Source organism: Scyliorhinus canicula, chromosome 7 (assembly GCF_902713615.1).
Source record: "Scyliorhinus canicula chromosome 7, sScyCan1.1, whole genome shotgun sequence".
Classification (NCBI taxonomy): domain Eukaryota; kingdom Metazoa; phylum Chordata; class Chondrichthyes; order Carcharhiniformes; family Scyliorhinidae; genus Scyliorhinus; species Scyliorhinus canicula.
Window position 1 is genome coordinate 156,498,648 of NC_052152.1, and position 27,620 is coordinate 156,526,267.

Below are 27,620 nucleotides of genomic sequence, written 5' to 3' on the forward strand. Positions count from 1 at the left end.
AGAAGCACTATGAACAATGCATTCCTTGTGATGTTTTTATGTGCGTGTTTTCAAAAACTGAACAATAACAGTCTATTTTGAACTGGTTTTATTTTGCTGTTTTTCTTGAACTACTAACATTTGTGAAATGTTAGTTAACATTTATAATCAATCAGTGCCATAGATTAGAAACGCATTCAAAATGCGAAAACGTTTATTTTGAAGAGGATTCATTGATATAACTTTCTCAGAACTTCTCAAGGTTTAACAACCAATGCATTACTTTGAAGTGTTGTCCCTGCTGGTAAGCTGGGAAACCCAACAGTTGCAGAGCAAGATCAAACATTTTCTTTGGTGTTCTTTTCTGTGAGGCACATCTCTCTACAAAGCCAAACAAGACCTAAGTCTAATACCTAATTTGAAAAGCTTCATTTTGAACAATGCGATATTCAGAAAATAGTGCCAGAGAAATGCCATTCGCAATGCCTCTGCCACATCTTGCTGATGGACCATCGAACAAACGTTAGGTTCCTTCCTGAAGGCAGCTCCACAAGTATTCAGGCAAAATCACTGCAACATCAACTAAAATGAATTTGACCCTGTGTCCAGATGGCCGGAATGTATCTCCCCTCCATGTCCGGTTTTCTTAACTCTCAAATGATCATAGTTCCAGGGGAGGACAGCAAACGCATTTCAGACACCCTGAAGCACTCCTTGAAGCGCACAGCATTGTATTAATGAATGGGAGGAGCTTGCAGCCAATCACTCAAAATGTGACAAGTTGTCCATGTTTTAAGTCCAAACACCTTCAAGGTGAGGCAGAGTAGTGGAAGGGAAAGAAAAGAAGCAAATTCTGCCTCCGTATCCTACTGCCTTCTGGGATGTCTTGCTCCGTGTAACCAAAGATCTGCCGGTCAGGAATTGGCTACTCACACAAAGATCCATGCCAGAAACCCGTGACCCGAATTGGTGTTCGTAGGTTACGGGGATAGGACGGAGGAGGGAGCCTAGGGATGGTGCTCTTTTGGAGGGTTGGTGCAGTCTCGATGGGCCAAATGGCCTCCTGCACTGTAGAAATTTTATGGATCCTTGAATTGTGGAACAGTCGATGATGAAATCATGCACTAAATTGTCATCTTAAATTACCTTGAAATGTGTGAGTTCCTGGTTGGTTGCAGTACTAAACTTCACAGAGTAATGCACCCCTAAATCTCTGGACTTTCAAGCAATAACCTTAGCCTGAACAGTGGTGTGGGTGCTTTATTGCTTCAGCAAGGGGAGGGCACATCAGTTAGGGCTGCCGATGATAACAAGTCAAAAACAATGGCTAGAAAGTGCATGTTGACCTTGGATTAGGATTGATTTGATTCAACTGTAGAATGGATTGCCAACTCTTTAATGTAAATCACGTTTTAAGAGAATCTCAGACAGCTAGAGTGCAGACGGAGGCCAATTGGCCCATCATGTCTACTTTCTTGATGCGAAGATGTGGTTAGCACTGCTGCCTCACATCGCCAAGACCTGGGTTGGAACCTGGCCCTGGGTCACTGTCCATGTGGAGGTTGCACATTCTCCCTGTGTCTGCTTGGGTGGGTCTCACCCCCATAACCCAAAGATGTACAGGGTGGGTGGATGGTCACGCTAAATTGCCCCTTAATTGGAATTTTTAAAAAAATCACATGGCAGAAGCAGTCACTTCCCTCATGCGGAAATTTTCCTCGCAGAAGTAATTATCGCTGCTGTCTCTTCTGTGCGTGAGCGCCTATTGCTGCTTTCAAATAGTTGTCATGGCTGTACCCACATCGTACGTTTGACCCTGGCAGGTTGACAGACAGGGAGGGAAGGAGAGAGAAAAGAGAGAGGCTGTCGGGTAGACAGCAGAGACTACACCACCCAGTACCAGAGAGGGAGAGACAGTGCTGCAAACATGTCGGATAATATTCCTCTGCAGCCTGTCCGCCACAAGAAAATCCATGACTCCAAACAGAGGAGCGGGTAAGAGACCAGCAACAAAAAACTGCCCTGGAAACTCGGGCAGCTCGTTTGCTTTTATTTATTTTTAGTTTCAGATTGAAGAGATTGTGTTTTTTTTAAAAAACATGCAGTAAATAATGTGATACAGCTCGGGGTTTGGAATGGTGGGTGTCAGCTCCCCCTCGCCTTTATACCGAGGCTGAGCTGACGATAGGTGTTGTATTGTGGTGGGTTGTTTTGGGGCGGCGTGGAGTGGCTGGCTGACCCTTCTCCAGCTTGTAGCTTCAATCCATTCAGAGCTGAAAGGGGGGAGACTTGTCATCGTGTTGTTTATAATACCCGTATAAATAAAATTAAACATGTCTGTCTATATATATATATAAACTGCGTGCAGCACTCAGCCTGGGAATGCCAGGGTTGTTTTTAGCAATAGAGGAAAAGGTGGTTGTTGACTAGGGAAAGCCGAAAGACTGGGATTCCTCCTCTTGTCAGACACACACACTCACACATAGGCAAATTTTTCGGGCAAGCGGCAGAGATTTATCTTGTGTATAAATTGTTTACAGATATATATATATATATATGTCACTGTGGCTGGCCGAGTTGCAGGTGTTTTGAAGTCATATTTTCTGTCGGTGCTGCCCCTTGCCCTGGCTTTGGAGGAGTGGGGGTGGGGGTCAGTTTGGTTGTTGTGTGGCAGGGGAGGGGGAGGATTTCCTGGCAGGTTCTTCCTGGTTTACCGCCATTGAGTGCGGCGCACCCTTCAGCAGCCTCGATCAATCAGAGCAGCAACGTGTGAAAATACTGTTGTGGGAAATGAAACTGTCCCTCACCGACAATCAGAAACTCTGGTCATTTAGCGAGAGGCCGTCATATTCCAGGACGGGAACTTGATCTGTTAAAATATTTTTTTTTTTGTTGGGGGGGTGGGGGTGGGGGTAAGGGTTGTGGTGAGGTGCTGTTTCTATGGTGACCCATGCTCAAATACTCTGATGATCGCATGGCTCTGTCATGTACCTTGGTTTCAGGGTGGAACATGCACACTGTCACTCCCTCCTACAATGTCGCTCCGACTCTTTGCTGCTCTTCCACCGCCACCCCGTAAAAGAAAAATCAAATCAAATGCTGGGCCCAATCCCTCCTCAGGCCTGAGTTTAGATATGTTCTGATCAATAAATGCCAGCACAACCGCTCAGCCCTCTTCGAGCTAGACATTGAAAACAATGAGCTTGCACAACACCCTGTCAGACCAGTGAACTTGCCTTCTGATCATGTGTTTGGAGTTGCCCTGTCAAGATATGCACCTGAGGTGTCAATCATCTGCAGTTGCAGTTTTCCACATATTGGATCATATTTCTCTATAAGGTGCATCGTGATGCCTTTCATTTTGGTTGCAGTATATACGTCCACTACAATTGTGAGAATGCTTCATTTTGCGTGTGTAAACCTTTACTTTTTATACTCTGTGACCTGCCTATTAGAACTAGAAGCCAAAAGCTGAAAATTCCCCAACCAGGTGGCAGCAAGCTGAGGGAAAGGGAGTTGGGGGGGCAAAATGGGAAAATAGTGGGGGGCTGCATTGGCAGCCTGCTCCAAGGATTTGGGGAGGGGCGTGTTGCATTGTATGAAGACCATCAGTTGAATAGATATAGCTCCTTTCAGCAGGCTGGACGGTCATTGAAGCCAGAGGCTCTATTCAATGGGGAATGTGCCATATGAGGCCGTGGGTTGTCCGATGGCCCTAACCTTCTTTGCCTTTTATAACGAACCCTCCATCCTCAACTGGACAATGAGTGCAGAGGCGGCCAATTTGGAGATGACCTCCAGGAAAACAGCTCAACCGACCTGGCTCCTGGCAAGTGCAGGCTTGGGACCACCATTTCTTATTGACATCAAATCCTGGAGTCTGTGGGAATATCCTGCTCAAAGAGTGACATTATGTGCTGTGAGGTATTCCCTTGAGCTCCACAGTAAAAAGAGAATGAGTATTTTGGACTTATTATCAGCTTCCTGTGCAACAGAAAACAAGTGATGCCTGGAGCTTTTAAGAGAACACTTCTCTGCTGTGTCAGGTTGTGCTCTAATTGGCTTATTCCAGTCTCTTTGAGTTGGCGTTAGGGACAGGCCAAAACTAATTTTGCTTCTCACCACCCATCCATGTAGAAAGGCGTTTTTGATTTGCTTCCCTTTTATAAGTGGTGGTGTATTTCCCAACTCCTTGGTTATGGATTGATCCCATTTCTATTAATAATCCCACAGCAAACTTGAGATAGGATGAACTCAAAGGGTTAGTTTATTTGCATACCCACAAGCATGGAAGGAGGGTCAATGTCCATTGAGGTATTCCTTAACGCAGGTCGTCAGACTGAAAACCAGTGCTGTACAATTCATTTTACTGGTGGTGTTGACTTCACACAATGAGATAGGCATGCAGAAATGAATCAGCCTTGGAGGTGATAGTATAGAATTTTTAATAGCAGCAATGTAAATGGTGACCAATGGCCAGAGCTCCTTGTCTGTGAGGCTGCGAGTCAGATGATAAAACGAAGACTGAGACTTTGCAGTTCTGCAAGGCTTGTTTCTACAAGCCAGAAGTCCATGTGACATGACTCCCACCTTTCTGTACTGTCTTTGACAAAATACCTTGTAATCACTCATCATGGGCGGGATTCTCCGAACCCCCGCCGGGTCGGAGAATCGCCGGGGGCCAGCGTGAATCCTGCCCCCGCCAGCTGCTGAATTCTCCGGTGCCAGGGATTTGGCGGGGGCAGGAATCACGCCCCCCCGGCGATTCTCTGGCCCGCGATGGGCCGAGTGGCCGTCTGTTTTGGGCAGGTCCCATCAGCGTAAATTACAACAGGTACTTACCGGCGGAATCTGGCTGTGTTGGCGGCCTCCGGGGTCCTGGGGGGGGGGGGGGCACGGGGAATCTGGCCCCGGGAGGTGCCCCCATGGTGGCCTGGCCCGCGATCGGGGCCCACTGGTCCGCGCGTGGGCCTGTGCCGTGGAGGCACTCTATTCCTCCGCGTCGGCTGGTATAAAAGCCCGCGATGGCCGACGTGGCGAAGATCCCCCCCCGCGCATGTGCTGGGATGACGCCAGCACACGCTGGCGCTCCCCCGCATGCGCCAACTCGCGCCGGCCAGCAGAGGCCTTTCGGCGCTGGTTGGCGTGGCGCTAAGCCCCTTCCGATCCGGCCGGCGTGGCGCAACCCGCTCCGGCGCTGGCCTAGACCCTGAAGGTGCGGAGGATTCTGCACCTTCAGGGCAGCCCGACGCCGTAGTGGTTCACACCACTCCTTCACGCCGGAGTTGCCCGTCCCGCCGATTCCCGCAGATTCCCGCCCCTGGTTCCCCGAGATCATTAAATGTCCCAACCATTAAGAATTGAAAGGAAGGTTGCGGGAGCCTTTGCTTAGCAAACAACCAGACTCCTGGTGGCCAACCTGAGCCATAGAATGCAGATGGCCTTTATATAGCTCTGTTTGAATTTGGTCTGTGTAGTCCACAGCGGTTAGTGGTTCTTCAGGAATAATGATGTGTGAGTCTCCTTACCATGCAAAAGCTAGGGCAGCACGGTGGCACAGTGAGTAACACTGCTGCCTCATGGTGCCGAGGTCCCAGGTTCAATCCTGGCTCTGGGTCACTGTCCGTGTGGAGTTTGCATATTCTCCCTGTTTTTGCGTGGGTTTTGCCCCCACAACCCAAAGATGTGCAGTGTCGGTGGATTGACCATGCTAAATTGCCCCTTAATTCTAAAAAAATGAATTTGGTACTCTAAATTTATTTTTAAAAAATACAAAAACTAAAGATTGATGAAGACAATCAGTAAAAGGGGAATTTATACTGGTAAACAAAGAAATGGCTGACCAACTAAATACATACTTTGGTTCTGTCTTCACAAAGGAGGACACAAAGAACGCACCAGAAATGTTGGGGTGTTTAGTGAGAGGGAGGAACTGAAGGAAATCAGTATTGTAGGGAATTGGTGTTGGGGAATTAAAAAAAAAAAATTTAGAGTACGCAATTCATTTTTTCCAATTTGACCCAGGTTCAAATTCCGCCACGGCAGATGGTGAAATTTGAATTCAGAAAAAATCTGGAATTAAAAGTCTAATGATGACCACAAAAATTATCTTTTAAAAAAAAATTAATTTAGAGTACCCAATTCATTTTTTCCAATTAAGGGACAATTTAGCGTGGCCAATCCACCTACCCTGCACATCTTTGGGTTGTGGGGGCGAAACCCATGCAAACACAGGGAGAATGTGCAAACTCCACATGGACAGTGACCCAGAGCTGAGATGGAACCTGGGATCTTGGCGCCGTGAGGCAGCAGGGCTAACCCACTGCATCACTATGCTACCCTCCAAAACCATTATTGATTGTCGCAAAAACCCACCTAGTTCACTAATTTCCTTTAGGGAAGGAAATCTGTTCTTACCTGGTCTGACCTACATGTAATTCCGGACCCATAGCAATGTGGTTAACTCTTAACTTCCCCCTAGAGGGCAATTAGGGATGGGCAATAAATGCTGGCACAGCCACGGCCCATGTCCCATGAATGAATCAAAAAAAGTGTCCCTAGAAATGCATACATTGGTGGTCACCGAGAGACTGTGGAAAAGATCCTCTGGATTGGAGGGTAGTTAATGTAACCCCACTATTTAAAAAGGGAGATACAGAGAAAACTGAGAATTATAGACCAGTCAACCTGATGCCGGTGCTGGGGAAAATGCTAGAATCCATTATAAAATATTCATTATAGTAGAACACTTGGAAAACTGTGGCAGGACCAGACAGAGTCGCCATGGATTTACAAAAGGGAAATTATTTTTGACAAGTCTGCTGGAATTCTTCCGGGATGTAGAGTTGGTGGGAGGGAGTGAGTGTATGTGATTTATTTGAACTTTCAGAAGGCCTTCGACAAAGTTCCACATTAGAGATTAGCATGTAAAATTTGAGTGCATGGGATTGTGGTTAGTGTATTGAGGTGGATAGAAAACTGTTTGGCAGACAGGAAGCAAAGAGACGATCTTTTTCCAAGTGGCATGCAATGACTAGTGGGGTACCACAGGCATCAGTGCTAGGACCACAGCTATTCACAATATATATTGATGATTTAGATGGGTAATTAAATGTAATATCTCCAAATTTGCAGATGACACAAAGCTGGGTAGGAGGGCGAGCTGTGAGGAGGATGCAGAGATGCTTCAGTGTGATTTGGACAAGTTGAGTGAGTGAGCAATTGCATGGCAGATGCAGTATAATGTGGATAAATGTGAGGTTATCTACTTTGGTAGCAAAACAGGAAGGCAGATTATTTTCTGAATGACTATAGATTGAGAGAGGGGAATGTGCAATGAGACCTGGGTGTCTTTGTACACTAGTCGCTGAAAGTAAGTGTACAGGTGCAGCAGTTGGTAAAGAAGAAGGATTGTTTGTTGGGCTTCATAGCGAGAGGATGCAAGCACAGTAGCATGGATGTCTTGCTGCAATTATACAGGGTCTTGGTGAGACTACACTTGGACTAAACAGGGTAGATACAGGAAGGATGTTTCCGATGGCGGGGAGTCCAGAACCAAGGCTCACAGTTAAAGGATACGGGGTTAACCATTTAGGACTGTGATGAGGAGAAATTTCTTCCCCCAGAAAGTGGTGAGCCTGTGGAATTCTCTACCACAACATTATAAGTTTCAGGAAGGAATTATATAAAGCTCTTGAGGCTAACGGGATCAAAGGATATGGAGGGAAAGCGGGAACTGGTTATAGAGTTGGATGATGTGCCATGATCATAATCGATGGCGGAGCAGATTTGAAGTGCCGAATGGCCTACTCCGGCTCCTATTTTCTATGTTTCTGTGTAGGTAGGTTCTTTCGTCCGGGAAACAGACAGACGTAGGTTCAGCCATTTTGTCCAGTTTGAAATTTTTAGAGATAGCAATGAGCATATCTCTACATAGTTTATAACAGGGTGAGGTCTTCGCCCCATCATAATTGGAGTTTAAGTTCTAACATGACACACTCTCAAAACCCCATGTTTTGAAATCTGCTTGCAGCAGTCATCTGACAATAGATCATAAACACACCAGAAAAATATAATTTAAAAATGTAAAAAACTATTTGGACAAGAGATGTAGGTAATGGGAAATACATGTGAATTTTAACTTGAATGAAAGCAGCAATTAAACTAGGATAGGAATAAATGTACAATTCGGTGATGGGGTCAATTGAGAAAATGGTGAGAGCTAGAAAAAAAATGGAGACATGATTTTGACAAGCGCTTGTTGATACTTGCAGAAGGTATAGTTTGTATGTTTTGTCTCCAGCCAAAGGCTTGCTTCTGAGTAAAATTTATGATTTGTGCTCAGCCCCTGTCACTTTATGTCCTTTTTACAGCTGAATAAATGTCCATGGGTTTGTTAATGCTCTAAATTCGTATAGAGACCGCAGAGTTAAGCTCTGATGAAAATTTCCATTGAGATGCAAAATAATTTCTATTCATTGCAATAGAAAATAATCTTGTTAAAATTAGCTCTCTGTGATCAAATTACACTCACATCACTGCAGGAACTCCTGTGAAACAGACCTGCCATTGGAGAAGGAATTATTCAGGTTACCTGGTACGTAGGGCTTTCAAGTACTCAGGTCAGCTATCCTGAATGCTGATATTCTTGGAGAATATATGCAACTAAGCTAGTCTGTGTGTTTTCCATGATAACTTCTGACTTTTTATTGTAATATGTGCACTTACCCTTAGGAGGCGAGAATTCAGACAAATGAGGGGAAGTGGGCTGAGAAGAAAACTTGTGAGCAGACAAAAATTAATGTGGAAATTGAAGGAGCCAAAAGTAAATGAACAGTTGAAAAGGAAATTAGCACCAAAAACTGTGGAAAAATAGAGTAAAAGACAGCAACCAGCAAACTATCGGCACAATAACACAGTGGTTAGCACTGTTGATTCACAGCACCAGGGACCCTGGTTCAATTCCTTGCTTGGGTCACTCTGTGCAGAGTCTGCACGTTCACCCCGTGTCTGCATGGGTTTCCTCCGGGTGCTCCGGTTTCTTCCCACAGTCCAGAGATGTGTGGGTTAGGTGGACTGGTCACATAGAACATACAGTGCAGAAGGAAGCCATTCAGCCCATTGAGTCTGCACCGACCCACTTAATCCCTCACTTCCGCCCTATCCCTGTAACCCAAATAACCCCTCCTAACTTTTTTGGACACTGAGGGCAATTTAGCATGGCCAATCCACCTAACTTGCACATCTTTGGACTGTGGGAAGAAACCGGAGCACCCGGAGTAAACCCACGTAGACACGGGGAGAACGTGCAGACTCCACACAGACAGTGACACAGTGGGGAAGCGAACCTGGGACTCTGGCACTGTGAAGCCACAGTGTTATCCACTTGTGCTACCGTGCTGCCCGCCATGCTAAATTGCCCCGTCGTGTCTATAAGTTAGGTGGGATTGCTAGGTTACAGGGATAAGATGGAGATGTGGGCTTAGGTAGGGTGTTCTTTCAGGGGCCAGTGTAGAGTCGAAGGGTCGAATGGCCTCCTTCTGCACTGTAATTTCTATAATTTCTATCAATATGAAACAGACAAGAAAAGATTCTAGTTTCAGTCATTCTTCATTGTGTGTTTGTATTTATTTGTGTACATGAGGAAAAGGAAAACCAAAGGTGTGATTTACAAATGTTTTAATATGGGACATAACTAGTTCAGAATTTTGGTCTGTGCTATACAAGTCATATTTTTCACTTCCTTACTTGCACCACAGCATCTGTTTATGATGTTGCCATGTAAGAAGTATTGTCAGACATGTAAATTAGACTGTCCTGTGCACCAATGATGGGCAACGTTCAGTGTAATTGCAATTTAATTGTAATTAATACTGTCGGATTTGGAAATACCATTTTTGTTAATTGTATTGTGAAAGAATGATTATAGATGACGTGGCTCCATTAAGTAAATTAAAAGATACATACAGTAATTGCTTTATGGTGGGTGGTGTTTTGGTGTGATATGAAATTGCCTTTTAGCATTTAATCCCAAAGACTTGACTGTGAAAGCCTAACTTGGTGAGACTGGGAATTCTCAGAAGCATTGAAGAGGACATCAACCATTTAGTGCATTTTTCATTGCTGTTAATTATGGATTGAGGCGTTTTCTGGAACCTGCCAAATTGGACTTCAATTTTACATCTTCATAGAGGGTCAGCTGTACTGGGTATTATTGCTTCAGCATCTTGCAATTTACGCTTTTTGTACTGTTACATTAATGGGAAAAGTGGGACTTTCAAATAATTTTATTGCAGAATTACATTGCTGAGCATCGGGCAACCTAAAATTACAAATGCCAAAAGAAAAGTTTGACAGAATGACAGAACACAAAAGTTCCATTAATGGGTAAGAGAAAAAAATGATTTGGAGACCCAGCAATGTAAGTCAGATGTGATAACTTGAAGTAAACTAATTTGAATGAAAATAAATTTTCATTCATTTGTTTGCTCAGTCAACAAAATTGCTTCCTGTTCCCCTGAAAAGTGCACACTACAAAGCATCTGAAATAAAAACAGAAACTGCTGAAATCCAGGACCACCATAATCCATAAACAGAAAATAGAGTTTAATGCTTCAAATGTAGACCCTCTGTCAGAACTATATCATTAATAATTTGGCGACTCACCTTCATTAATTTGCAATTCCCTACAGTAAATATAGTTTTTCAAAAAATATTAATTCATTGGATGTGGGCTTTGCCGGCTAGGCCAGTACTTATTGCCAATCCCTAATAACCCTTGACCAGGTGGTGGTGAGCTGGCTTCTTGAACTGCTGCAGTACATGTGGTGTAGGTACACCCGCAGTGCTGTTGGGGAGGGAGTTCCAGGATTTTGTCCCAGTGACAGTGAAGGAACAGCGATATATTTACAAGTCAACAAGGTGTGTGGTATGGAAGGGAACTTCCAAGTGGTGGTGTTGCCATGTATCTGCTGCCCTCTTCCTTCTAGGTGGTAGTGGTATTGGGTTTGGAAGGTGCTATCCGAGGAGTTTTGGTGAGTTCCTACACTGCATCTTGTAGATAGTACACAGGGTTGCTACGTATTATGCATCGGTGATAGAGAGAGCAAATGTTTGTGAAGTGGTGCCCATCAAGTGGGCTGCTTTACCCTGGATTGTCTTTAACCTCTTGAGTGCTGTTGGAGCTGTACTCATCCAGGCAAGTGGAGATTATTCCATTACACTCCTGATTTGTACCTTGTAGATAGTGGACAGACTTGGGAAGTCAAGAGGTGGGTTACTCGATACAGGTTTCCTAGCCTGGGCTTGCGCTCGTAACCATTGTATTTATATGACAAATCCAGTTCGGTTTCTTGTCGATGGTAATTCGTAGGATGTTGATACTGGAGGATTCAGTGATGGTAATGCCATTAAATGTCAAGTGTCGATGGTTAGATTCTCACTGTTAGAGAAGATCATTGCCTGGCACTTGTGCGGAGCAAATAGTACTCGCCATTTGTCAACCCAAGCCTGGATATTGTCCAGGTCTTGCTGCATTTGGCGATAAGCTGCTTCAGTGTCTGTGGTCTTGTGAATGGTGTTGAACATTGTACAGTTATCAGTGAACATCCCCATTTCTGACTTTATGATGAAAGGAAGGTCATTGATGAAGCAGCTGAAGGTGGTTGGACCTGAAACACTTAGGAACTCCTGCAGTGATGTCCTAGAATTGAAATGGTTTCCCACAGAGTTTCCCTTTGTGTGATATATGACTGCAACCAGTAGAGATGTTCCCCCCCCCCCCCCCCCCGATTTCCAATGGCTCTCGTTTTGCAGGGTTCCTTGATGCCACACTTGGCAAATTGCTGCCTTGATGTCAAGACAGTCACTCTCACCTCATTGACATTATGTGGAATGCAAATGGGTTTTCTAAATATGCACCTGCTGAAGGTGAGCTGTACACCGTTTGGAAAGGTTGGTCAGGTTCTTTAACAGCAGATGAATAGACCTAGTCCTGTGTACAGAGTCTGAAAACAGTTCAGCAGGAACCATCCATGTTGTTAATCCAATTCCTTTAGTCGGTAATTGAAGATCAAGACAACAAGAATGTTATTGATATAGCATCATTAATATAGAACAACTGAAGAAGGGAGAGGGTCCAATTATGTGTCCATGCATTTTTATGCATTTTCATTTTACCTGTCTGTGTATCCTGGATGCAGACTTGTTATTCTGGTTTATGGACATACCATGAGGTAGGATGAATGAGCCTGAGTCAATGGAGGTGAAATTAAAGGAGGCATGGCCTAAATCAACAGGAGTAGAATTTACGAAATATTCAACAAGTTTAGACAAGCCTATTCCAAGATTGTTTAATTCACTGAATTGCTGAATAAGAAGCCACCTTTGGATTGCCTTCCTCATTTATTTGTCATTCTATATTAACGGTGCTATTGAAATGAAGCTCATTCTTAATAAATTTGAAACAAAATTACAGGTTTATTGATTATACATTTCTTTTTTTTTAATAAACGTTTTATTGTGGTATTTCTTTGGCATTTTAACAGCAACAAAATCAACAATATACATAACAAGAAAAACATAAACATAATGCTAATTCCACCTCCCTCTCCCACAGGTCTTGCCATTACGTACCCCCTCTAACCCATGCTAACCTAACACCCCCCCCCCCCCCCCCCCCCCTTTCTGCTGACGATTAGTTCTCTGCAAGGAAGTCGACGAATGGTTGCCACCTCCGGGCGAACCCTAACAGAGACCCTCTCATGGCGAACTTAATTTTCTCCAGGCAGAGGAAGCCAGCCATATCTGAAAGCCAGGTCTCCGATTTCGGGGACTTTGAGTCTCTCCATGCTAGCAATATACGCCTCCGGGCTACCAGGGAAGCAAAGGCCAGAACATCTGCCTCTCTCTCCTCCTGGATCCCGGGTCCTGCGATACCCCAAAAATCGCCACCTCCGGACTCATTGCCACCCTCATATTTAATACTGTGGACGTGGCGTCAACAAACCCCTGCCAAAATCCCCTCAGTTTTGGGCATGCTCAGAACATATGGACATGGTTCACTGGCCCCCCACCCCGCACACTTCGCACATCTATCCTCCACCCCAAAAACTCTGCTCATCCAGGCCACTGTCATGTGAGCCTGGTGAACAACCTTACATTGGATCAGACTGAGCCTGGCACATGTTGCGGTAGCATTGACCATTCCTAACGCGTCTGCCCAGAGGCCCTCCTCTATCTCACCACCCCCAGCTCCTCCTCCCACTTTCGCTTCAGCTCCTCGGTCTGCGTCTCCTCCGAACCCATAAGCTCTTTATTTATGTCCGAGACGCTCCCCTCTCCTATTCATCCTCTAGAGACTACCCTATCCTGAATGCCCCTTAGCGGCAGGAGTGGGAAGGTTCGTAACTGCTTCCGCAGAAAGTCCTGTATCTGTAAATATTGGAATTAATTTCCCCAAGCCAATGCAAACTTCTCCTCCAGCGCCCTCATACTCGGGAAGCTTCCTTCCAAGAACAAGTCCCCCATCCTCTCGAACCCCGCTCTCCGCCAAATTCGGAACCCCACCCCGTGCATCCTCCCTGGGGCAAACCGATGGTTATCACAGATTAGGGACCACACCGATGCCCCCTCTGCTCCCACATGTCTCCTCCATTGCCCCCAGACTCTCAGGGCTGCCACCACCACTGGACTGGTGTAGTACCGCATCGGCCCTTGTGCCCTTACAAGAAGCCGCCTCCATGCGCACCCATGACGGCTCACCTCCCACCAGCCACCTTCTTACCATGGCTATATTAGCTGCCCAGTAGTAATTGCTGAAATTTGGCAGCGCCAGCCCTCCATCCCCCCGACTCCGCTCGAGCATTGCTCTCTTCATCCGTGGGGGCTTGCCCCCCCCACACAAAGCCCACAATAATTTTATTTACCCGCTTAAAAAAGGACCGCGGGATGAAGATGGGGAGGCATGGGAAAATGAATAGGAACCTCGGGAGGACCGTCATTTTTACCGACTGCACCCTACCCACCCGAGACAACGGAAGTGCATCCCATCACCAGAAATCCTCCTTCATCTGGTCCACCAGCCGGGCCAAGTTCAATTTATGTAGACTGTCCCAATCCCTCGCCACCTGGATACCCAAGTACCTGAAACTGTCCCCAACCACTCTAAATGGCAGTTCCCCCAGTTGCCTCTCATGACCTCTCGCCTGAACCACAAACTGCAACTGGAGCCCGGTACAGCAACCTAACCCAGTCAACAAAGCCCTTTCCATACCCGAACTGCTCTAGCATCTCTCATAAGTAATCCCACTCAACCCGGGTCGAAGGCTTTTTCTGCATCCATCGCGACCACCACTTCAACTTCCCTACCTTCCAGGGGCATCATAATCACGTTTAGCAACCTTCTTACATTGGCCACCAGCTTCTTACCCTTAACGAACCCTGTATGGTCCTCCCCTATATCGTCCGATACACAGTCCTCAATCCTAGAGGCCAGAAGTTTGGCATCCACGTTCAGCAAGGAAATCGGCCTATAAGAACCACACAGCTACGGGTCCTTGTCCCTTTTCAGAATGAGCGAGATCATTACCTGTGACATTGTCTGGGGCAGAACCCTTCTTTCCTTGGCCTCGTTAAAGACCTTCGTCAGCACCGGCCCCAATATTCTGGAGAACCTTTTATAGAACTCGGCTGGGTACCCATCCGGTCCCGGGGCTTTACCTGACTGCATGGCCTTCAAACCCTCCACTACCTCCTCCAGCCCGCTCGGGGCCCCAAGCACTTCTACCAGCTTCTCATCCACCTTCAGGAAAGTCAGCCCATCCAAAAAGTGCCTCATCCCCTCCATCTTGATTATATATTTCTGCTCAGTAAAGTATTCCCCAATGGATGAAAGTCATGACACTGAAATAGACTGGAAAAATGAAGATATTAGGAATGCAAAGTTACATCCTTTCGCTTTGTAGAATGATGCGTTTGAACAGATATGGGCGGTGTCCTGCATTATGTTATAAAATGTCACTTCAGATTAATTTTGTCTAAGTTATGATTTGAAATGTTGCTGTTTCTCCATGTGAGTATGTGTGCATGCATGTGTATAGAATAGAAATTCTGTCTGTTCTATGCAACATTTGATAATATGGCATAGCTTGCATACATATCATGTATCTTAAGGGAGGTGGTGGCATGTCAGACGTAAAATGGAATTCCTCAGATAGAAGTAGAGGTATTTTATTTCCCATCTCTGATTAAAGTAATTAATATTGATGACCAGCTCACTGAGAGAATTTGTGTTTTTTTCAAAGACATGTCTATTGCAATAAGTCTACTTTTGATCTGAGGTCAGAAGCTGCCTGGATGAAATATATCAATGACAGCCGTTGTCCATATCTTGTCTGATTGGTTTAACTATTTATCTGCAAATCATTGCTGTGAGGCAAAATTCTCGAGGGGTAAAGAAATGCTCCAAACATAATCTTTAAAGAGACTCAGTTTAATTCAAAATATGTTATTGTTTTAACCTTAGCAAATCGTTTACTGCACCAGTAAAAGCGAAGTATTGTACTTCTGTTTGCCTGCCAATATATTTTAGTTCTGCGTACATCTTCTAATAAATACAATTTGTAGTCCAATATGAAGTGAATGCTCTATTAGGGTGGCCATGAGGAGGGTACGGTGGGCTTTTGATGTGTGTTTTTTTTCCTGCTTTGTAACTCGAGAAATGAGTAATTGTTAATCCTGCAGCTTGGTAATCGATCCTCCTAAGTTTCAATTCCTAGGAGGTATGGCCCTGCTTATGGGAGCTGCCTTGTTCTCACAAATAGCACTGCAAGAAGCCAAAATTATAACTGCAAGACTTGTCCTTTTTCTTTCTCTTCTACTTATCCTCCTATCACACCCTGCTGTTTAGGACTTAGTGATGTATGGTAGGTGCAGTTCAGTGGATGGTAGATGCTTTGGGTACCATGCTTGTGCATCTATTCTTCAATTGTGAATTTGAACATCAAGGGTTGGTACACAGTTCACCTGTGTGACACCATTAAAACCAAGCCTTATTCTATCTTCCACGTTTGTGGTTCCTTTAGGATCTTAGCAGATGTGTTAGTGTAAATGGGCCCTTCTACTCCATATCAATTAATTGCAGCCATGACCTGTGGTCAGAGTCCCCAAGTTTAGAAATGATGAGTCCTGTGTTGCTCAGTATTGAGTGGTATTTGAGCTATCAAGGTCAATAGGTTGTCAGTGCTGCATTCCATTAGCTGACCCCAGTTAAGATAGCAGTGGGAAACATTTGCTCCAATTTCCTTAGACTGGCGGGGGGGGGGGGGGGGGGGGGGGGAAAGAAAATTGACAAAGGTTCCGGTTTGTGACCACTGTCAAGAAATGCATTCTGCAAAATGTTTCTGTGCAGCAGTTTGGAGGAGGCAGGGAATCAGGTTCAAACATTTTGTTGAAGGAAACAAAAAGCTGCCGATAAGGTACTGTGTTCAGTATGAGTTGGCTTCCCTTGAAGAGAAGAAATTGGTTTAGTTTGTCATGCATCTAACAATGCAGGCTGGATATTCCTTCCATTTCACTTTTCGATCGGTCTTTACAATTAGAAGAGTGATGACACTCCTGGATAGAGAGCGGGATATGAGGATGGGTGCAGATTGGAAACCTGTAGTATCACAAGGGGAGGCAGAGAAGGAAGATTTAGGAAACTGAAGGTAAATATTACACCAGAATCTGATCATTTTCATCCATTGCTGCTGATAGGCTGAGTTGAGGATATTGCTCAAGAACTGATTTGGCTTTTGTGAAGATGGGCACACTGGATCTGGATCATGGAATTTTTAAAGGATCCTTTGACATTGGAAGATACGGCAAACTGATGATTTTTTAGAATGTTGTGGGTTGCTTTATTTTTGATCGTGTGCAATGTCTCAGCTGTTTTGTGACAAGTAATCACAGCTGTCAAAATGTGGTTTTCAGAACAGGTTGTTGGATGGAATTGGCCCTGAAGCCTCCTCAGTGAGATAGAAGCTCTGAATAAAAATATTTATTTTTCAGCTTTGCAGTAACAGAGTATCAATCAGGAAGGGCAAAGCCTCAAGGAAGACCTGCAAATTGTAACTATATTGTTCGCCTAGTTTGGCGGAGGCATGCACTCCACTGAGTGCCCTCTTTGCTTGTTAGTAAAGGATTGGAAAATTGCAAATGTAAACCAACCATGCCCTTCTCCCCTCTCTTCTTAAAACAACAAGTGACAAAGGATGAATCCTCAAATGACTGGAATGTGAGATTTGGTTTTGCTGTTGGGAAAGTTCATGATTTTTTGGGATGTGATATACATAGAACATACAGTGCAGGAGGAGGCCATTCGGCCCATCGAGTCTGCACCGACCCACTTAAGCCCTCACTGCAGCCCTATCCCGTAACCCAATAAACCCTCCGAACCTTTTTTTTGGATCACTAAGGGCAATTTAGCGTGACCAATCCACCTAACCTGCACGTCTTTGGACTGTGGGAGGAAACTGGAGCGCCCGGAGGAAATCCACGCAGACACGGGGAGAACGTGCAGACTCCACACAGACAGTGACCCAATCCGGGAATCGAACCTGGGACCCTGGCGCTGTGAAGTCACAGTGCTATCCACTTGTGGTACCGTGCTGCCCTCAAATGTAGAGCAGGGGTTCTGAACCAAGACATCTACCAAAAATAATTACAGAATACAGATTCTCATTTACAATGGGAAGCACGGTAGCACAGTGGTTAGCACAGTTACTTCACAGCTCCAGGGTCCCAGGCTCAATACCCAGCATGGGTCACTGTCTGTGAGGAGTCTGCATGTTCTCCCCGTGTCTGCGTGGGTTTGCTCCGGCTGCTCCAGTTTCCTCCCACAAGTTCTGAAAGACGTACTGTTAGGTGAATTGGACATTCTAAATTCTCCCTCTGTGTTACCGAAAAGGTGCCGGAATGTGGTGACTTGGGGCAACTTCATTGCGGTATTAATGTAAGTCTACTTGTGACAATAAAGATTATTTCTTATTATAAATGTAAAGTCCTATCTATAAGCCCCAGAATTATCTGCACCATGACTTTGGCCAGAATTTTACGTTGCTCGAGTGAGTGCATACTTGACTTGGAAGCACATAAAATCATGCGAGAAGGCGTCGGGTGGATGTCCCATTGTCATGTGATAGCCCTTCATGTGATATTTCTGTTGGCAGGTGCGGGTGTGAGTATGAAGCACACCTGCCAACAGTTAAGAAGCCAATTTAAATTAACAGAGCAACAACTGACTGGGACTTTACGTTGCCTGTCTGCCTTTACGGTTAGTGGGCCGGCTGATTGGAAAGGCGGCTTTTACATTTTAGCTGCAACCTTGATCCAGGATGGGATGAAAGTCAGGACTCAAATAAAATTAACAAATGTGTCTGGGGGATGAGGCATGCGTTTGAATGTGCAGCCGACACACTGATGGCATAGTTTTTCACTAATATTTAATTTTTACAGGTCCGCAGCTCCCTCAGACAGCTCCGCAACATTTATCCCCTCAGGAATTGGAAGAGTCAGCCCACACATTCCATTTCCTCAGCACCCGCCCTTCTCCTGCCCTCCCTTGCAGCGTTCAGCCATTAATTGGCCAGCCAGTGTAACAATGCAATCTCGGTTTGGAGCGGGTTTCGCTTGCGCTCCCTTCTACTCTAACTTCAGGCATGCCTCAAATGTAAAATTCAGGCCTTTGTCTCTCCCTGTCTACAAGACGAGTCTGTTTTAAATAAAACCTACCACATTGCTCAGCGTTCTCCAGTCACTAAAAATATCCTCAGCAAAACTGTTCAGATTGTTTTTGATCCTTGAATGCTAACCTATCCCTATTTCCCCCCATTGTGTATTTAATGTTTCTTATAAGTTTATCAAACTCATCTATCTCTGCTTTTAAAAACTGATAAAGCTGGATTAGTTGTATCCCCTCCAATACTAACTTTTGACATCTGCTTGTTTTTATCAAACAATTTCTTCAAGACAGAAACATGCATTTTCTGCATTCATTCATCCATTCAGCTCTCCAATGTTTCCACACTTCTAACCTGTGTTTAATGGTGTTTAATTAAAAATGTCATCATTTTATAACTGCTGACGTTTTCTTTGTTTTAAGAATTTGAACATTGCTTCAGAATTTACCTTTGTGTGAGGGACAAAAGAATTTCAACAGTGACCAGGCAGACCATAGAACATAGAACAGTATAGCACAGAACAGGCCATTTGGCCCTCGATGTTGTGCCGAGCTTTGTTCGAAACCAAGATCAAGCTATCCCACTCCCTGTCATTGTAGTGTGCCTCATGTGCCTATCCAATAACCGCTTGAAAGTTCCTAAAGTGTCTGACTCCACTATCACAGCAGGCAACCATTCCACACCCTAACCACTCTCTGAGTAAAGAACCTATCTCGGACATCCCTCCTATATCTCCTACCCTGAACCTTATAATTATGCCCCCTTGTAACAGCTACATCCACCCGAGGAAATAGTCTCTGAACGTCCACTCTATCTGTCCCCCTCATCATCTTATAAACCTCTATTAAGTCGCCTCTCATCCTCCTCTGCTCCAAAGAGAAAAGCCCTAGCTCCCTCAACCTTTCCTCATAAGACCTATCCTCCAAACCAGGCAGCAAGCAGGTAAATCTCCTTTGCACCCTTTCCAATGCTTCCACATCCTTCCTATAATGAGGTGACCAGAACTGCACACAATACTCCAAATGTGGTCTCACCAGGGTCATGTACAGTTGCAGCATAACCCCGCGGCTCTTAAACTCAAGCCCCCTGTTAATAAACGCTAACACATTATAGGCCTTCTTCACGGCTCTGGCACTTGAGTGGCAACCTTCAGAGATCTATGGACATAAACCCAAATATCTCTCTGTTCCTCCACAGTCCTCAGAACCCTGCCGTTGACCCTGTAATCCGCATTCAAATTTTTCCCACCAAAATGAATCACCTTGCACTTATCAGGGTTAAACTCCAGAGAGTGGTTAGGGTCTCTTTGCAGCCTACAACAGCCCTCCACCTCATCCACTACTCCACCAATCTTGGTGTCATCAGCAATTTACTGACCCACCCTTCAGCCCCCTCCTCCAAGTCATTGATAAAAATCACAAATAGCAGAGGACCCAGCACTGATCCCTGTGGTACACCGCTGGTAACTGGTCTCCAGCCTGAAAATTTTCCATCCACCACCACTCTCTGTCTTCTTTTTTAAAAATAATTTTTATTGGAATTTTTTACAGAAAATATAAAAATATAACAACAAACAATAATATGCAACAAACTACCCCATAACAACCGTAACGCCCCCCAAACCGTATCAACACATGTATCCCATCCCCCCCCCCACCCCCCCAACCCCAACAAGAGAACTTAACCATAAATTAAAATTCAATAAATCAAATTTAAATAAAATAAACAAACATAGTCATCGTCTCTCTCCCCCCCCCCCCCCCCCCCACCCACCCACCCACCCACCCACCCACCCCCCACCCCCCCCCCGGGTTGCTGCTGCTACTGTCCCAGTATCCTATCGTTGAGCCAGAAAGTCGAGGAAAGGTTGCCACCGCCTGAAGAACCCTTGTACCGATCCTCTTAGGGCGAATTTGACCTTCTCTAGTCTAATAAAACCCGCCATGTCATTGATCCAGGTCTCCACACTCGGGGGCCTCGCATCCTTCCATTGTAGCAAAATCCTTCACCGGGCTACTAGGGGCGCAAAGGCCAGCACATCGGCCTCTTTCGCCTCCTGCACTCCCGGCTCCACCCCAACCCCAAAAATCGCGAGTCCCCATCCTGGCTTGACCCTGGATCCCACCACCTTTGACACCGTCCTCGCCACCCCCTTCCAGAACTCCTCCAGTGCCGGGCATGCCCAGAACATATGGGCATGGTTCGCTGGACTCCCCGAGCACCTGACACACCTATCCTCACCCCCAAAGAATCTACTCATCCTCGTCCCAGTCATGTGGGCCCTGTGCAGCACCTTGAATTGAATGAGGCTACGCCGCGCACACGAGGAGGAAGAATTAACCCTCTCCAGGGCATCAGCCCATGTCCCATCTTCGATCTGTTCCCCCAGTTCCCCCTCCCACTTAGTTTTCAGCTCCTCTACTGACGCCTCTTCCACCTCCTGCATAACCTTGTAGATATCGGATATCTTCCCCTCCCCGACCCAGACCCCTGAAAGCACCCTGTCCCTCACCCCCCTCGCGGGAAGTGTAGGGAATTCCTCCACCTGCCGTCTAGCAAATGCCTTTACCTGCAGATACCTGAACATGTTTCCTGGGGGGAGCCCAAATTTCTCCTCCAACTCCCCCAGGCTCGCAAACCTCCCGTCGATAAACAGGTCCCTCAGCTGTCTGATGCCCGCTCTGTACCAACCCTGAAATCCCCCATCCATGTTCCCCGGGATGAACCTATGGTTCCCCCTCCATCGAGCCCCCCACTTCTCCCCTATGTCGCCTCCACTGCCCCCAAATCTTGAGGGTAGCCGCCACCACCGGACTCGTGGTATACCTCGTGGGAGGGAGCGGCCACGGCGCCGTTACCAGAGCCCCCAGGATCGTATCCCCACAGGACGCTCTCTCCATCCGTTTCCATGCTGCCCCCTCCCCTTCCATCACCCACTTGCGCACCATCGACTCATTGGCCGCCCAGTAGTACCCCGAGAGATTGGGCAACGCCAGCCCCCCCCTATCTCTACCCCATTCCAAAAAGACCCTCTTCACCCTCGGGGTGCCATGCGCCCAAACAAAGCCCATGATGCTGCTGGTCACCCTTTTAAAAAAGGCCCTAGGGATAAAGATGGGCAAGCACTGGAAGAGGAACAAGAACCTCGGGAGAACCGTCATTTTGACGGACTGCACTCTACCCGCCAACGACAGCGGCACCATGTCCCACCTTTTAAATTCCTCCTCATTCTGCTCCACTAGTCTGGTGAAGTTAAGCTTATGGAGAGTCCCCGAACTCCTGGCCACCTGCACCCCCAGGTACCTGAAACTCTTCACTGCCCTCCTAAAAGGGAGCCTCCCAATTCCCTCCTCTTGATCTCGCGGGTGCACTACAAATACCTCGCTCTTTCCTAAATTTAGCTTATATAAGAACATAACATAAGAACATAAGAACTAGGAGCAGGAGTAGGCCATTTGGCCCCTCGAGCCTGCTCCGCCATTCAATTAGATCATGGCTGATCTTTTGTGGACTCAGCTCCACTTTCCGGCCCGAACACCATAACCCTTAATCCCTTTATTCTTCAAAAAACTATCTATCTTTACCTTAAAAACATGTAATGAAGGAGCCTCAACTGCTTCACTGGGCAAGGAATTCCATAGATTCACAACCCTTTGGGTGAAGAAGTTCCTCCTAAACTCAGTCCTAAATCTACTTCCCCTTATTTTGAGGCTATGTTCCCTAGTTCTGCTGTCACCCGCCAGTGGAAACAATCTGCCCGCATCTATCCTATCTATTCCCTTCATAATTTTAAATGTTTCTATAAGATCCCCCCTCATCCTTCTAAATTCCAATGAGTACAGTCCCAGTCTACTCAACCTCTCCTCATAATCCAACCCCTTCAGCTCTGGGATTAACCTAGTGAATCTCCTCTGCACACCCTCCAGCGCCAGTACGTCCTTTCTCAAGTAAGGAGACCAAAACTGAACACAATACTCCAGGTGTGGCCTCACTAACACCTTATACAATTGCAACATAACCTCCCCAGTCTTAAACTCCATCCCTCTAGCAATGAAGGACAAAATTCCATTTGCCTTCTTAATCACCTGTTGCACTTGTAAACCAACCTTCTGTGACTCATGCACTAGCACACCCAAGTCTCTCTGAACAGCGGCATGCTTTAATATTTTATCGTTTAAATAATAATCCCGTTTGCTGTTATTCCTACCAAAATGGATAACCTCACATTTGTCAACATTGTATTCCATCTGCCAGACCCTAGCCCATTCACTTAACCTATCCAAATCCCTCTGCAGACTTCCAGTATCCTCTGCACTTTTCGCTTTACCACTTATCTTAGTGTCATCTGCAAACTTGGACACATTGCCCTTGGTCCCCAACTCCAAATCATCTATGTAAATTGTGAACAATTGTGGGCCCAACACGGATCCCTGAGGGACACCACTAGCTACTGATTGCCAACCAGAGAAACACCCATTAATCCCCACTCTTTGCTTTCTATTAATTAACCAATCCTCTATCCATGCTACTACTTTACCCTTAATGCCATGCATCTTTATCTTATGCAGCAACCTTTTGTGTGGCACCTTGTCAAAGGCTTTCTGGAAATCCAGATATACCACATCCATCGGCTCCCCGTTATCTACTGCACTGGTAATGTCCTCAAAAAATTCCACTAAATTAGTTAGGCATGACCTGCCCTTTAAGAACCCATGCTGCGTCTGCCCAATGGGACAATTTCTATCCAGGTGCCTCGCAATTTCTTCCTTGATGATAGATTCCAGCATCTTCCCTACTACCGAAGTTAAGCTCACTGGCCTATAATTTCCTGCTTTCTGCCTACCTCCTTTTTTAAACAGTGGCGTCACGTTTGCTAATTTCCAATCCACCGGGACCACCCCAGAGTCTAGTGAATTTCGGTAAATTATCACTAGTGCATCTGCAATTTCTCTAGCCATCTCTTTTAGCACTCTGGGATGCATTCCATCAGGGCCAGGAGACTTGTCTACCTTTAGCCCCATTAGCTTGCCCATCACTACCTCCTTAGTGATAACAATCCTCTCAAGGTCCTCACCTGTCACAGCCTCATTTCTGTCAGTCGCTGGCATGTTATTTGTGTCTTCCACTGTGAAGACCGACCCAAAAAACCTGTTCAGTTCCTCAGCCATTTCCTCATTTCCCATTATTAAAACTCCCTTCTCATCCTCTAAAGGACCAATATTTACCTTAGCCACTCTTTTTTGTTTTATATATTTGTAAAAACTTTTACTGTCTGTTTTTATATTCTGAGCAAGTTTACTCTCATACTCTACCTTACTCTTCTTTATAGCTTTTTTAGTAGCTTTCTGTTGCCCCCTAAAGATTTCCCAGTCCTCTAATCTCCCAGCAATCTTTGCCACTTTATATGCTTTTTCCTTCAATTTGATACTCTCCCTTATTTCCTTAGATATCCACGGTTGATTTTCCCTCTTTCTACCGTCCTTCCTTTTTGTTGGTATAAACCTTTGCTGAGCACTGTGAAAAATCGCTTGGAAGGTTCTCCACTGTTCCTCAACTGTTCCACCATAAAGTCTTAGCTCCCAGTCTACCTTAGCTAGTTCTTCTCTCATCCCCTTGTAATCTCCTTTGTTTAAACACAAAACACTAGTATTTGATTTTACTTTCTCACCCTCCATCTGTATTTTAAATTCCACCATATTGTGATCGCTCCTTCCGAGAGGATCCCTAACTATGACATCATGAATCAATCCTGTCTCATTACAAAGGACAAGACCTAGGACCGCTTGTTCCCTCGTAGGTTCCATTACATACTGTTCTAGGAAACTATCGCGGATACATTCTATAAACTCCTCCTCAAGGTTGCCTTGACCGACCTGGTTAAACCAATCGACATGTAGATTAAAATCCCCCATGATAACTGCTGTACCATTTCTACATGCATCAGTTATTTCTTTGTTTATTGCCTGCCCCACCATAACGTTACTATTTGGTGGCCGATAGACTACTCCTATCAGTGACTTTTTCGCCTTACTATTCCTGATTTCCACCCAAATGGATTCAACCTTATCCTCCATAGCACCGATGTCATCCCTTACTATTGCCCGGATGTCATCCTTAAATAACAGAGCAACACCACCTCCCTTACCATCCACTCTGTCCTTCCGAATAATTTGATACCCTCGGATATTTAACTCCCAGGATCCTTTATCCTTATAGCCCGAGAAGCCCCCAAATTCCGCTAACAGCTCCATCACCCCCGGCATTCCCCCCTCTGGGTCTGCCACATACAACAGCAGGTTGTCCGCATACAGCGATACCCGATGTTCCTCCCCACCCCGCACCGAACCCCTCCATCTCCCTGACTCCCTCAACGCCATAGCCAGAGGTTCAATCGGCAGTGCAAAGAGCAAGGGGGACAGGGGGCACCCCTGCCTGGTCCCACGATAGAGCCTAAAGTACTCTGATCTCCTTCCATTTGTAACTACACTCGCCATCGGAGCCGCGTAGAGCAGCCTCACCCATTTGATGAATCCCTCCCCAAATCCAAACTGCTCCAGCACCTCCCACAGGTACCCCCACTCAACTCTATCAAATGCTTTCTCTGCGTCCAGCGCCACCACTATCTCCGCCTCCCCCTCCACTGCCGGCATCATGATAACATTTAGCAGTCTCCGCACATTCGTGTTGAGCTGCCGCCCCTTGACAAATCCTGTCTGATCTTCGTGTATCACCTCTGGCACACAATCCTCTATCCTGGTAGCCAGGATCTTCGCCAGCAACTTAGCGTCTACATTGAGGAGCGAGATAGGCCTGTATGATCCACACTGCAAGGGGTCCTTATCCCGCTTTAGGATCAAAGAGATCAGTGCCCGTGACATCGTCGGGGGCAATGCCCCCCCCCCCCCCATGCCTCGACTCTCTGTCTTCTATGTGATAGCCAGTTACTTATCCAATTGGCCAAATTTCCCTCTATTCCACACCTCCTTACTTTCTTCATGAGCCGACCATGTGGAACCTTATCAAACGCCTTACTAAAATCCATGTATACAACATCAACTGCTCTACCTTCATCTGCACACTTAGTTACCTCCACAAAGAATTCAATCAAATTTGTGAGGCAAGACTTACCCTTCACGAATCCGTGTTGACTATCCCGGATTAAGCTGCATCTTTCCAAATGGTCATAAATCCTATCCTTCAGGACCTTTTCCATTAACTTACCAACCACCGAAGTAAGACTAACTGGCCTATAATTACCAGGGTCAGTCCTATTCCCTTTCTTTAAGAGAGGAACAACATTCACCACTCTCCAGTCCTCTGGCACTATCCTCGTGGACAGTGAGGACCCAAAGATCAAAGCCAAAGGCAATCTCATCCCTTGCTTTCCAAAGAATCCTAGGATATATCCCATCTGGCACAGGGGACTTGTCGACCCTAAGGTTTTTCAAAATTGCTAATACATCCTTCCTCAGAACATCTACTTTCTCCAGCCTACCCGCCTGTATCACACTCTCATCCTCAAAAACATGGCCCTCTCGTATTCATGTAAAGCCTCTCCTATCTCTTCTGACTCCATGCACAAGTTCCCACTACTGTCCTTGACTGGCCCTAACCTCACCCTGGTCATTCTTTTATTTCTCACATAAGAGTAAAAAGCCTTGGGGTTTTCCTTGATCCAACCTGCCAAGGACTTCTCATGCCCCCTCCTTGCTCTCCAAAGCCCTTTTTTAGCTCATTCCTTGCTACCTTGTAACCCTCAAGCGACCCAACTGAACCTTGTTTTCTCATCCTTACATATGCTTCCTTTTTCCTCTTGACAAGACATTCAACCTCTTTTGTGAACCATGGTTCCCTCACACGGCCATTTCATCCCTGCCTGACAGGGACATACCTATCAAGGACATGCAGTATTTGTTCCTTGAACAAGCTCCACTTTTTATTTGTGCCTTTCCCTGACAGTTTCTATTCCCATCTTATGCTCCCTAATTCTTGCCTAATCGTATCATAATTACCCCTCCAATTATAAACCTTGCCCTGCCGTATGGCCCTATCCCTCTCCAATGCAAAAGTGAAAGACACCGAATTGTGGTCACTATCTCCAAAGTGCTCTCCCACAAACAAATCTAACACTTGGCCCGGTTCATTACCCAGTACCAAATCCAATGTGGCCCCACCTCTTGTCGGCCTATCCACATATTGTGTCAGGAAACTTTCCTGCACACACTGTACAAAAACTGCCCCACTTGAACTGTTCGACCTATCGAGGTTCCAATCAATATTTGGAAAGTTAAAGTCACCCATGACAACCACCCTGTGACCTCCACACCTATTCATAATCTGTTTTGCAATTTCTTCCTCCACATCTCTTACTATTTGGGCGCCTATAGAAAACTCCTAACAACGTGACCACTCCTTTCCTATTTCTAACTTCAGTCCATATTACCTCAGTAGGTAGATCCCCCTCGAACTGCCTTTCTGCAGCCGTTCAACTATCCTTGATTAACAATGCTACTCCTCCACATCTTTTACCACCTTCCCTACTCTTACTGAAACATCTATACCCCGGAACTTCCAACAACCATTCCAGTTCTAACCATGTCTCCGTAATGCCCACAACATCGTAGTCCCAGGTACCAATCCACGCTCCAAGTTCACCTACCTTATTCTGGATGTTCCTTGCATTGAAGTAGACACACTTCAACCCACCTTCCTGTCTACCAGTACACACCTTCGATCTTGATACCCTCCTCAGTACCTCACTACTCTCAACACTGGCTTCTGGACTACAGCTCGTTTTCCCACCCCCCTGACAAATTAGTTTAAACCCACCCGAAGAGCCGTAGCAAATTTCCTTCCCAGGATATTGGTGCTCCTCTGGTTCAGGTGCAAACCGTCCTGTCTGTACAGGTCCCATCTTCCCCA

General features: G+C 45.8%; 1 protein-coding gene across 1 annotated transcript in view; it reads left to right on the top strand.

The window, feature by feature from the left end:
* Nucleotides 1-1,769: 1,769 nt before the first annotated feature.
* LOC119969467 (probable phospholipid-transporting ATPase IIA) overlaps nucleotides 1,770-27,620 on the top strand; it is a 280,025-nt gene continuing 254,174 nt past the window's right edge. The window contains exon 1 of the mRNA XM_038803124.1: nucleotides 1,770-1,974. Coding sequence (XP_038659052.1) covers nucleotides 1,907-1,974 — 68 coding nt within the window. The 5' untranslated portion in view covers nucleotides 1,770-1,906. The remainder of the gene's footprint in view (nucleotides 1,975-27,620) is intronic.